The 12812-nt window shown below is 46.4% G+C and overlaps 1 protein-coding gene across 7 annotated transcripts in view; it reads right to left on the bottom strand.

Annotated features, from left to right (window-relative positions):
• ARHGAP26 (Rho GTPase activating protein 26) overlaps window positions 1-12812 on the bottom strand; it is a 427146-nt gene that overhangs the window by 318976 nt on the left and 95358 nt on the right. For all 7 annotated transcript variants that reach the window (XR_005026783.2, XM_057491033.1, XM_057491032.1 and 4 more), the window contains exons 2-4: window positions 10617-10712; window positions 8541-8602; window positions 2730-2801 (exon numbers count right to left, since the gene is read on the bottom strand). Coding sequence is in view for 6 of the 7 variants with exons in the window: in XM_057491033.1 (XP_057347016.1) it covers window positions 2730-2801; window positions 8541-8602; window positions 10617-10712 (230 nt within the window). In the remaining variant the exon portion in view is untranslated. The remainder of the gene's footprint in view (window positions 1-2729; window positions 2802-8540; window positions 8603-10616; window positions 10713-12812) is intronic.

The following is a 12812-nucleotide window of genomic DNA, read 5'->3' as shown; positions in this document are numbered from 1 at the left end:
TCTTGCTAAGAACACCACGTGCTTCCCATGTCCCATGGTAGTAACCCTTCAGAGCACCTACCATCATTTGAAACTGTGCTTATTCACATTGTTTTGTCTCACATTTTTCTCCCCAGCCACACCACGAGCACAGCAACCACATCTCCTCTGCCTTCGCCAGCGTGTGGCACAGTGCCAGGGCAGAGCAGGCATTCACATTTTTTTAATGAATGAACTGTGTGTATCGAGTATAACAGCTAACATCAAATGACGACAGACGCTGCTCTAAGCGTTTTACAGGCATGTGTTCACTTGTTTCTTCCTCATAATGAGGCTGAGTATTACCATTGTCCCCACTTCACAGATCAGGAAACAGACAACGAGAGGTTCAGCTCCCTCCCCAGGTCTACACGCAAACGGCAGAGGTGGGTTTGACCTCCAGCAGCCTAGCGCCAGGACCCACTCTTAACCACTGCTCTCTAACAGCTACTTTACTTCCACTTTTACAGTACTTTTGCAGCTCAGCTCTCCAAATGCACCCTGGCTGCGGAGAAAACCAACTCCCCCAAACTCAAATCTAAACATAAGGCCCCAGCTGTGCCAAGCTCCCACTCCTGAGCAGCCACATTCGCACAGGAATGCCGAGGTGCCCTCCTAGCAGCCCTCACACCCAACATGCCAGCTTGCGCTTCTTGCAGGCAGCAACAGGTTATCACACCCGAAGCAACCAGAGCAGGGAGGACGCGGAAGGGTAGTCTTGAGCACCACACACACAGTTCCGAAACTTCCACCAGCCACTGAGGAGCCCCTGCTGGCTCTTAGGTATTGAATCCACTCCCTAGATGCCTAGCACAAGGTCTGTTGTTACTTTTTCTCTTAAATGTACATAATATTATGATATAAATGTCTGGGTGTGAGGGGGAGGGGAAGAACAGGTATACTGAAAAAAAGAAACGGCAAAGAGGGAGGGAAGAGAAATGCTTCCCCTCCGTCATCAATCATGCTTCAGCGGGAACGAGGGGAGAGTGTCGTGTGCGAGGAAACGTGTCCTGGTGACTGAGGACGGAAAGCTCTTTACACTTTTAAGGGACGATCTTAAGAAACAGCATCTCTCACCATCTACAGCCTCACGCCCACCCCCGGAAAGGGGGCTCCCCCTGCTCCTGTCATTACGGTCACTGGCACTAACCCAAAGGGAGTCCCTCGGCCGCCTGATCCTCCTCGGTGGGGACCCCACACCAGTGCTGAGGGTGGAGGGCAGAGGGCGGAGTGCAGGGCACCAGGGCTCAGGGGACAAGCACGGACAGAAAGCTGAGTCAGTGAGGGTCTGCCCTGCCTCGCCTCCGCCTCCGCGCCCTCCAGAAGCTCTGCAGCCAGCACTGAGTGTCTTCAGGAGCAGGAGGCCCGGGCCCCACGGCCACTGCAGGGGAGCCCGCTCGCTAGGCCTGCACAGGCAAGAACTCAGGGAGAAATACTCTTGGCACATTCGCTGTCTTGGGCAAAATCTCGGTGGAACAAGACTCCTTTAATTACACATTCCTTAATTCCTTAATCTCTGATACAAAACCAAGGAGCTCCAATTCCTTCATAGCTGCGACTGTAAAACTGGTACAACTGGTACAACAATGCTGTAGAAGTGGAAGGGAAATCTTTGCTATGGTCTGTCCTTCCACCTGTGGCCAGCGATCCCACTGCCTAACCTGACGGCACATCACTGCGTCCTTGGGATCCTAACCGCCTTCATTCTCAGAATGCAGATGCACTCAGTCGGGAGGTGGGGAGGGAGGGAGACCCCACTTCGCTGTATTGCAGCTACCTTCCCCCCCACAGGCACCTGTCAAGGCCATTGCACAGACTTTTAAATTCCATGCCGGTGAAACAAGAGGTAGGTGTTGCCCCAAACGCCCGGCAGGTGGCGCAAGGGACTGTGGCTGAATGACTCACAGTTCTAGAAAATCTTGAAAACCCTTTTGCCTTCATTGATTCCAATGAAAACATCTTCCCTGCAGGTGGCCTCTGACACTCGACTGAAGGTCAAACTGGCTAGAGTTTCCTAGTGATTTATCACAAGGCAGGGGAACCCTAGAGAATCCACCTTTTAAGAAAGAACAGGTTCCCTTTGCAGCCTTTCAGTAACATTGAGAATCAGCCAGCTTTCAGCTACAGTCCCTCCAGGTCAGTGGTAACAAATGGTGACCTCTAGGCCGAAGTAGCCCTACTTTTTGACCTGCACAATATGTAATATACATTATTTTAATCATTTGCCAACATTTTTTAAACAAGGAAATTTCATATAAAACTCTGACTTTTCAGTTTCTGCTAAAAAATTTAAAGATACAGCAACAGAGGGCCCATTTTCACCACACAAAACCAGGCTAAGAACAGGGTCCTCATGCCCACAAAACCCAATTTGCAACCCCTCTTCTAGGCTCTGAGCCGTGGACCTCTGCAATCCATACAATTCCACATTGTCTAAGCACACAGGTATCTTTGCTAACATAAGAGAGACATGGTTTCTGCCTTTGGATTATTTATGAGCTACTACAAAATAATTAGATAACGAAATATGGGAATGACTGCTCTGGGGTGACCCCTGTCTCCCTTCAGACAACTGTGAAGAACAGACGAGCTAGGCTCTAGGTTTATCTCCCAACATTTCCTGAAGACAGTGGGCTCAGATTTTCTGAAGAAGGTATGTTTTCCAGACCTCCCACCCTAAAACCTAAGAACACAGCTTGTGAAATTCTCACCTTGGCAGCCCCAATCTGCTCCTTCCGAAACTTCTCCAAGGGAGTGATGAGCACCTCGCTGGCATTCTCAATCTGGTGAGGGAAATCAGGAAAAACAAAAGCCATCGTCAGTAAAGAATGACAGCACCTCTGGCACAAAATGCCTCCCCATGTCTCAGTATAAAACAAAAGCAATATTGTACATGAGTGCCAACTGTTCATAATACCTGAACTAACAGTGTGTCAAATCAAAACCTATAGTCATCAGCTCATACCATGATTTTTTCCCCATGCATGATAAAGATTCTTAAAACACAAAACACAGGGACCTCTAAAAATGTAAGCAGCCATCTGAAGGCAGAGGGGAACTGGTGACAGAGTACGGTTCTGAATTTCAAGCTTCTGGTGACATCTTTTAAGTGCTCGTTCACCCAAGTTATATTTGAGCAGATGTGTTTAAAAAGTAGATCAATATGGAGTCTCAGTTAAAAATGAAGAATACCTTTGGACACCTGGTGGGGTGAAAACCTTCCGAGGCTGATTTTATGTGACCCTACCAGTAATGGCCCGAGACCAGGACGTGTGCCTCCCAAACACCGGCTGCCTCTAACCTGCATCTCACTGAGCTACCCCACCAGGCCTGCCCTCCACCCGCACAGGCCCCCCAGTGCATGTCCAATGCACCAAACCTGTCCCACTTTTGGGCCTTTGCATTTGCCCACTCCCTCAGATGATCTGTCCCCAAATCCTCCCATGGACAATCCATTACTTACTGTAATTCAGGTTCACTTAATGGTCACCTGTTCAGGGGGAGCCTTCCCTAATCCAAAGCAGCTTCCAGCCACCCCACCAAGTGTTTTAGGAGATGTAAGACAACTGAAATTTTCTGGATTGCCAGTATGCACACATGTGTGTGCACACACACCCATACACACAATCTTGTAAATGCTCACTTGTCCACCACTATCCCTAAAAGACAGAAGAGTGCTGAAACCAAGAGCACGCAAAGATTTTTCATTGACTGAATGAGTGAATTATTTCTTGATTGGCTGGCAACTGTGTGACCATGGGCAAAACATTTAACCTCTCTGGGCTCATATGTAAATGCCCTCATCTGTAAAGTGAGTGGGATGGACTTCCTGCTATAAGATTCTATGGTCTTTTCTAAGGCAGAACAATATTTTACAATCTTTCCTTTTAAGTCATTCACTGCTCACTCACTGGTCAACTAATTATTTCAGGAATCTCGTTCCAACAAAGCATTATTTTTTCTGAACCACAGGAGTATCTGTTGCAGTGAAATCAATGGAGTGGATGCCAGAAGCCATAGATGGACAAAGTGGAGAACAACAGGACAATGTGAGGGACAGAGGTGGGAAGTCTCCCAACATACTGCCATTTGCCTTTTTCTCAATTTTGAGAGCATTATATTATTAGAGAGCATTTTAACACTACAGTATTCAGCATTTAATTTGTTTGATTTTTGTTATTTGATGTTGCTTAATTGGCTCATTTGTTTAAGTCTTTTCCACAAATCAAGTGTATGTCTCAAGCTCACAATGGTGAGCTGAGCCCAAAGTCAGTGGTTCTTAACCCAGGCTCACCTGAGGAGCTTTTTAAAAATTCCAGTGTCCAGGCCACATTGCAGACCGATTAAGTCAGAATCTCTGTACTTCATCCCAGGCATCAGTATTTTTTAAACACCCCAGGTTGTCTCAGTGGGCATCCATGATTGAGAACCCAGCCCTAAGTAGATGCCAAATATACAAAAGCACTAACTGCTCACTTGGGAGCCTGGACACCCATGTCCTTGTCCCGGTCTTTCTACTGCTTGCTATCAGCTTTAATAAGGCCTCAGTTTTCTCATCTGTCAAATGAGGGGCTGCAGGTGGTGAGGAATAATCAAAGATTCCATGACTAACTTCCACTCAGTTCCAAGCACTGTGCTGATACTGGAGACACCAAAGCCCATTCTCTGCCCTTCAAGAATTCATGTTTGCTATGGGATAGACACAAACAGTGATTACCAGGATGCAATGTGGTAAATGCAGAATTAGAGGAATGAACTGGATATTAAGAAAATACAAGGGCTGGCCAAATATCCCAGGGAGTCAGGGAAAGCTTCCCAAAGAAGGGACAGCTTTGCTGAGCTGAACTGATGAGGAAGCTCTCACAGGGCATGGCGGTGGGTAAGGGACTTGCAGATATTCAGATGCAGACAGTAAAACTCAATTCACTGACAGTGATAATAAAATCGTAGCAGCAAGCTGAAAAGTACAATCCAGTCATTGTTCCCTTACCACAGGCCAGAGCAATCTGCAGGGTAGTCATCGTGATTTGCTCGCCACACCCCCCACCCCCAAATACTGACTCGGCCAAGAATCAAACTCAGAAGAATCACTTCCCTCTCTTGGGCACTAGCACATGCACACACACACACAAGCATTCCCCTGCCTCCACCCACCAGCACCCCTGCTGCTGCTGTCACTTTCCCCCTCCACCCAGTCGTGGTTCAAGCACCCAGCAGTGAGCAATCAAGGCAAATACTGTCTCTCTGTGCAGGGCACAAGGTGCACAGCTTCCGCTGTGGTGAGTTTTTTTTTTTTTAACCTAATTCTCAACAGTCTCCAATCTTCTAAAGCATAACAAACAAGTTCTTACATGGTGAACAAGTTCTTACATAGTGAATAAGTTCTTACATAGTGAACAGTGCAAGGGCAGTCATATCACAGAAACTTTCGGTTTTGATCACGCATCATGAACTGTAAACAATCAGGTCAAATATGATTATTTGTTTGATTTTTATACTTGATTTATATGTGAATCCCACATTTCTCCCTTATTATTATTGTTATTTTTAATAAAATGCTGAAGTGGTAGGTAGATGCAAGATAAAGGTAGAAAACATAGTTTAGTGCTGAAAGAGGGCAAATGTAGATGATCAGGTGTGTGCCTATAGACTAGGTATTAATCCAAGCTAGACAAGGGCAACAAAACATCCACGGATGCAGAAGATTTCTCTCAAAACAGTGGGGGTGAGGTTCTAAGCCTCACCTCTGTTGATCCCCAGTTTCTCACCTGATGGCTCCCCTGCGACTGTGCCTGTCTTAGATTGTTCCTCCCTTGAGGAATCTTACCCGTCTCTGGCTAACCAGTCATCTTCCGGGGCCATACAGGGAAATGTAAAGTTGGTAAGTGAGAGAGAAGCAATATTGTTTGAAAAGGTTAGCTTTTTACTTCTTTGCAGATTTATGCCCTGTGGCTTCTATGCCCAGCATTTGTCTTGAGGTATCTTTACCACTTGGAAGAATTATAATACTCAGTAATTTCAATATGAGGCACGAATTCTACTTAAGGGTTGTAATTAGGAAGGAAGAAGAAAAGCTATAGAAGTAGCAGATGGAAGAAAACATGGGAAGATTGATTATTTCTTTGACATATCTTCTTGTAGAGTAACATAAGCATGTATAGGTTTTAAACTACTAATTAAATTGCACACACACATTAACATAATAGGAATACAGCTACATAACCAAAGCAGACCTACAATTACCAGCCATCTCCAGTGAAACCAAGAAAACCAGTTAGGCACCCTAGGCATTTGTGAAAACTTATCAATGATATGATGGATATTGTCTAACTGAATTTGAATAGTTTGAGAAAAATCAAACAAATTAAAACAACACATTCCTGGGAACTGTTCACATCCCATATGTTCTTTTAACAGTAGATAGTCTATAGTTGCATGATTTTGGAGCGCTGCAACTTGCACTTCTCCTAATTCTTGGTTGAGTTCTGACAGTATAGATCCAGTCAAATTTGTTGTTTTACTGTATGCACAGGCCAGCTTAGATATCTCCTTCTTCATTCCCATGGCAAGTCCAGGAACCAGTGGGATGAATGCAGCTACAACTGCAGCAGTGCCAGTATCTTTGTTGAAGTTTTTTGATGATCATCTTCTGGAATGATTCTTCCAGGGAATGTTGATGTTGGAAGTTCTTCTTCATATCGTATCTTAATTCGTTTTCGGGGTAGCCCAATTAGGCTTTGATCCTCTGTATAAACACAAACCCTTTGCCCACACTTTGATCTGCTCTTTATACCCTTGTGAAGCTGCTGTGGTGAATTTTAAAGAAATTCCCACATTCTTTGGTATAACACACACGGGTTTGAATCCAGACTGTGCCACTTGCGAACTGTGGGATCTTGTGCGTGTTACTTAACCACCATAAAACCTCAGTATCTTCTTCCGGACAGTGGGATGATATAGGCACCACCTCACAGAGTTGTCATGAGGGTTAAAACAGAAACTACCAAAATATCTTGGTATGTGATACGGACGGAACTGCAAGCCCCCAAATTCATACACTGAAGCCCTAATCCCTATTAAATTAATTAAACAAGGAGGCCATTAGACTGAGGCAGCTCTAACACCTTAGCAGCCTATGTAAGCAAACCACAACCTAAGGCTGTAAATCACTCAAGGTTAAGAAATTGATACCTAAGGACAACCAATCACAAACGATCAGACTTCCCCAAGCAGGGCAGCCGCTCACGCCACAGCAAATGGCTGCTGTGTTGGCTTCCACCTCTTCTCTGTAAGAGTCTTTCCACAGCTCCTGTCGGTGAGGTGCTCCTGCCCATTTCCAGGGCGGGAAAAAAATTCAAATCATTTTTGTCCAAATAAACTCTTAAAAATTTGATATGGCTCCGTTCATTGTTTAACACCCCAAAGTTTTTGTATTTGGAAGTGGAGCCTTTGGAAGGTAAGGCCCCTCATGAGGGCACAGTGCCCTTGTAAGAGGGTATGAGAACTCCCCTCCACCCCCCATCCTCCGCCGTGTAGGGTACAGCAGGAAGGCGTCCGTCTGCAAGCCAGGAAGAGGGCCCTCACCAGGAGCAAATCAGCGGGTACCCTGCTCTTGGACTACCCAGTCTGCACAGCTGTGGGAAACAAGCGTTTGCTGTTGAATCCACCCAGTCTACGGGATTATGTCATGGCAGCCTAAGTAGACTAAGACAGCGGACTTACTCTCAAACCATCAGTTGTTAGTATGGGAAGAGAAGAAAAGCTCTCATTAATGGACTCTTCCCTAGGCCTCTGGGGCACTGCTGCCTACAAGACAAGCCCTCCTGCGAACAAACCAGCATGCAGCCAGCAATGAGTTTCGAATCAGGCTTCATTCCTGATATTCAGGGATATGGAGGAAGATGTAAATAACTTCTTGGGGATATGGAAACCCTCATCTGTTAACCCTGAACCTTATCAGAATAACGTCTAATACAAAAGATCTCTCTTAAGAGCCTGGAGATCAGCATTTGATTTTTGAATTTGCATAGTGCCTCTCTTTGAAGAAGGTCTTAGAATCACCATCTTTTACTAAGGACCAATTTACTAGATGCCTACTCCATGGCAGGCACTGTGTTAGGTGCTTCTGGAAAAAAAAAGAAAGTAAAGGAGTGACCCCTGTTTTCCAAGAGCTATAGGACAGGCTTGTTAATGTGAAGCAGGGAGCACAGGGGGACCCTTTCATTCCCATTCTGCCAGTAGGGATCTGAGGCCCCCAAAGTTCAGTAATTCATAAGATCCACCCTTACATCATATACCTGAGGTGTATACACTTTACGGTGAACCTTTAGAAGGACAGGGTAATCCTTTAACACGTACAAAAGGCTTCAAGCCCTACAAAGATGAGATGATGAGATTAGCTCAAGAGGTCAGAGCACCCAAGTGCAGGGCATGGACCTGAACACGGTGCTTTTAACAACAAATCCCATGTTCCCTCAACATGACCAACCGTCTGGGACCAGAAACAGCCCAGCCACACTCACCATCCGTATCCGCTCATCTTCGAGATTCCTAAGGACAGTGGCAAACTCCTGCAAAGACCTTGCTGGAAGAGAGAAAGGGGCCATGAGGTAGAGTTAGAGATACAGGCCTTTGGGAGCCCTTCCAGGTGCAGCAGCTTTTGACATGGGTTGAAACCTCTTGGCACACATGGAAGCCTTGAGTCAATTGCTTCCCAAGGCTCTCCTTATCTTTTAATCATTACCCATTAAGAATGACCTAGAATGCAGGTTGATCCCACCTGGCACTCTAGCTAGAGAAGGATTTCCTTCAAGGAAAAGCCCTGCCTGTTCCTGAGAGGTCCCAGGACTGACAAGATGCTGGCCGGCTCCCAAGCCCCGGGCTGGAAGAGGCACAGTTCCGCTTGGGAGTTGGAGGAGTTCCTGCCCAGGATTCGACCTCCTCAACCTTTGTTGTGGGGCTGCATCAGAAACCAAGCTTTTCATTGGCCCCAGATCTAAAAAATGCTGCTCGCATCAGAAGCCACATCTCTGGCTCCTCCTCGGGCTTCTCCTGGCCGAGTCCTCAAGCCATTTATTAATACGGGCGGCCTGCAGCATGGCAGTCAGACACAGGGTGGCAATAATCCCAGCAGAGGAGACAAAGACAGAAGGCATCAATCAAGTGCAATCACCCTAAGGGTATTCACGACATTTGTATAATGTTGGGAAAAGCAGTCAATCAGGAATTATGACAATGTTGTGTTTTCACTGCTCAGCTGTCTCCCGGCTGCCTCTACTCATCCCAGATCCTGGTGCTCTGCATGGCAATGGGACTCAATAAGCATTTGATGACTTAATTCAACAAAACTTTCTCAATTCTCGCTTACTTGATGAAGTCAATGTATGAAGAATAGGTGCAATGACTGGGCAACGGCCAAGAAAGGTGTCTTGACATTGCAAATCCATTCATTGTTTAACATCCCAGTGTTTTTGTATTTGGAAATGGAGCCTTTGGAAGTCAGGGCTTTGGAAAGCAAGACACTGCAAATGTCAAGTGATCAGGCTTCCTACAGACAGGCGATGGTGAAGAGGGAAACAGCAGAGCAGGTGATAAATGGTAACCCTGCCATCCGGCCTTAGTTAAGAACATGCAAGGAGAGGTAGGGACCTCCCTGAACTGGACCCTGAGCTCCTCTCCCCTCAAGGCAGTGGGAGCTGCACAGCCCCAGCCAACTACTGCCAGGCCAGAACATGGGGCCAGCCGATCTGATTCTCCAGGTTTCTGAGAACCTGGGAAAGTGGAATTTTACAAAAATTCAATTTTATATGGTAATTTAATTTAAAAAAATAGAGTGCCAAAGAAAACATGGCTACGCTCTGATCTCAGCCCACGAGCTATCATTTGTAACCTCTGAGCTAATTCTTGCCTCATCCACCTGCCTTCTGCCTTTGCTCTAAGTTCTTAGCATCTGTGTTTGTGGGGTGGAATATCAAAAAACCAGCCAGCAGCAGGTGCTAATGAAGGGGGAGAGAACCAATAACCAATAATACTGTAATACTTGGTGTGGTAATGGGGTAACTACGCTTAATGGTGGCAAGCAGCTAAGTAATGTATATAATTATCGAGTCACTATGCTGTACATCTGAAACCAATGTAATATCGTACATCAACTTCATTCCAGTAAAAAAAGAAAAGGGAGAAGAAGGGGGAGAGAAGAATGCCACCACAAACCCTCAAGCTCTCCTGCAGGCCAGAGGGTGAGAGAGGCAGCCCAGGGCTCTGAGGAGAAGCAGGACAGCCCTGGGCGCCTGACACTCACTTAACTCTGCCCCTCCTCTGGTACTGTGGGCTTTTCCTTTTCCTTTTTAAACAAATAAACAGTTTTTCTCTCAGGCAATGGATGATGAACTTTTACCTTCTGCACTCTTCAATGAAAGTATAACTAAATACTCTCTTTTTTAACTTCTTTTTAAATGGAGGTACATACAATAAAATGCACAAATATTACTGTACCACTTGATGATTTTTTGACACGTGATGATTTTTAACACTTGATGATTTTTATCATGATGTGATGAAATAGTGTCAACTTTTAGTTATACGCAGTTATGACTTACCTATACACATTTCATCATCTGTTTCTGCATCTCCTATGCACTGAAATTTAAATTCATTTAAGGAATCAGCAAATTTCCGCTTCGCTGAAGACAAATCTAGCAAGAAAGAGTAAAAAACACAAATTACTGAAATAAACTGGCTTTCATATTTGTTGTACTTTTCAGCCCTTTTACTAATATAGCAGCTAGCAGATCTGTTCCCAAGTCCATTTCAAAGCACAAAAGAATGTAAATTGAAAATAGTGAAGGCCTGTTCATGACATGAAATGCTGATTTGCTTGAGAAGTTAGTATTTGTGTTATATTTGCTTTAACAACCCTGGTTTTCTCTCTCATGCCTCCCACCACACAGTAAGTTCTGTCGGCTCCATTTGGCACAGGTGGGAATCCACTGCCTGAGGAGCGTGGGGAGGATGCAGGGGTCAGAGCCGACTTGAGCACCTACAGCCTGGCAGGTCGGCCCACCACTGACCCTCCATGTGGTCCGTGAAGCCACACCCACGTCAGGCTCCACCACTGTGAAGCTCCACAATACCTCCTCCTCATCCAGCTCACACCACAAACTGACTCTGGGTGGGGAGCTGGAAGACAGGGCTTGGAAGTGCCCGGTTCCCGTGGCACAGGGCATGTGGCCTTCCTCTTCCAACTCAAGTACACGAGGCCGAGTTCTCAGATGCTCCCCACTCCCCTCACGAGGACAGTGGCCGACCAGCCACACAAGTTTCTGCCTGAACCATTTCCCTGAGTCACCACATACCACAACCATCATGAGAACAAAGCCCTGGCAATGTTTGGGGTTGGGGTAAAAATACACCCCACACATGGTATCTATAAAGAAAGCTATCAGAGGCCCTTGTCAAATTTAAAAAATAAGCTTTCATTTAAGGCAGTAATAAAAGCCAATGATCCTTCCTGAACCCTCAGCTTCTGTTCAAGGTAGAAAACCAGCAAGGTACCTTTAAGCAGCCTGACAGACCCACAGCTGCTTGGTACAAATGTGCTTAACTGAATTCCACGTGCAGCTTCCTGCAGACTAGGCTAATCATTCAAATTACCCTCGTACATGTTTCCCCCACTGAAGGGGAAATGGCTTCATGCTCAAATTCCCCAAGGAGGGAAATATGAGGCATAACTGGCAACCAGGCCTGGCTTTAATGAGATGCTGGGCGGAGGTTGGGGGGAGTCTGGCTTCACAGATCACCATGACCTGTTGGAATAAAAGTACCCACAATCCCCAGCCCTTCTCCTTTTTCCTCCCCAGATTTGTCCCTTGTCTTTAAGGGTCATGTTTTTTCCATCTATTGTTTCTGTTGGTTTCCTCTCCGCATACCTGGCAGTGCATCCTGTTGGTGTAGGCTGAACAGCGTGCAGTGGGGAGTGGGGGGGTGGGAAACTGCACACAGACCCAAGCCCCATCTTCAGCTCCCCAATCCCACTGCTCATTGCAGGCAATGGCTGCCAGTGGAAGAGCCAGGCTGGTCCATCCTGCTGTTCAGGTCTGGGGCTCAGGCTATTGCATAGGTAATAGGGGCTCCTGCTCCACGACCACCCTCCCAGGGGCTCAAACAGCACAGACACGGAGCTAGCTGTGGCTTGCTCTAGGCCCTCTGCTCTGCACCACAAGAGCAAGGCACCTGGAGTGAAAGAGACAGGAGCCGGAGCCACGGTCTCCAGTCTCTCCCGGTTCAGTCACTTTCATGGGACGGAACTTGGCAGAAAGTCCAAAGATGCTGGCAGGGGAGTCAGGCATCTCTTACAACCAGTCAACCAAGTTGAGGATATCGCTGAGAACACAAATCACTCCCTGGCAAGTCAGAAAAGAATCAGATGCATCTGAAAGTTAGAACACTGTGGGAAGAAGGCCACAGGAGGCCATAGGCAGGCAGGATGAAAAAAAGGAATAATCTTTCAGAGAGGAGGACAAAGCCCTCCGCAAGGCCCAGAGTGTTCAGAGCATAGAGGGTGGGCATGCTTGTACTCAGTCTTATTTTAGTCGGACTGTTCCCCCGATCAGAACTCACAAAGACAGGCCTGAACCAAGAGTAAGACCACAGTTGCTTCATGACCCACCTAACAATCTTTCTGTGCTTCCCCAAGAGGGCAAGACGACTCAAGCTGGACAACCATCTCAATGCAGTGGAAAGAGGCTGAGACGTAAGCCAGGCTTGGGAAAGCTCCCAGCATGCACCTGAGAAGC

The sequence above is a fragment of the Manis pentadactyla genome, chromosome 13, assembly GCF_030020395.1.
Source record: "Manis pentadactyla isolate mManPen7 chromosome 13, mManPen7.hap1, whole genome shotgun sequence".
NCBI lineage: Eukaryota > Metazoa > Chordata > Mammalia > Pholidota > Manidae > Manis > Manis pentadactyla.
Note: the sequence above shows the minus strand (reverse complement) of the source record. Positions and strands in the feature narration are given on the sequence as shown.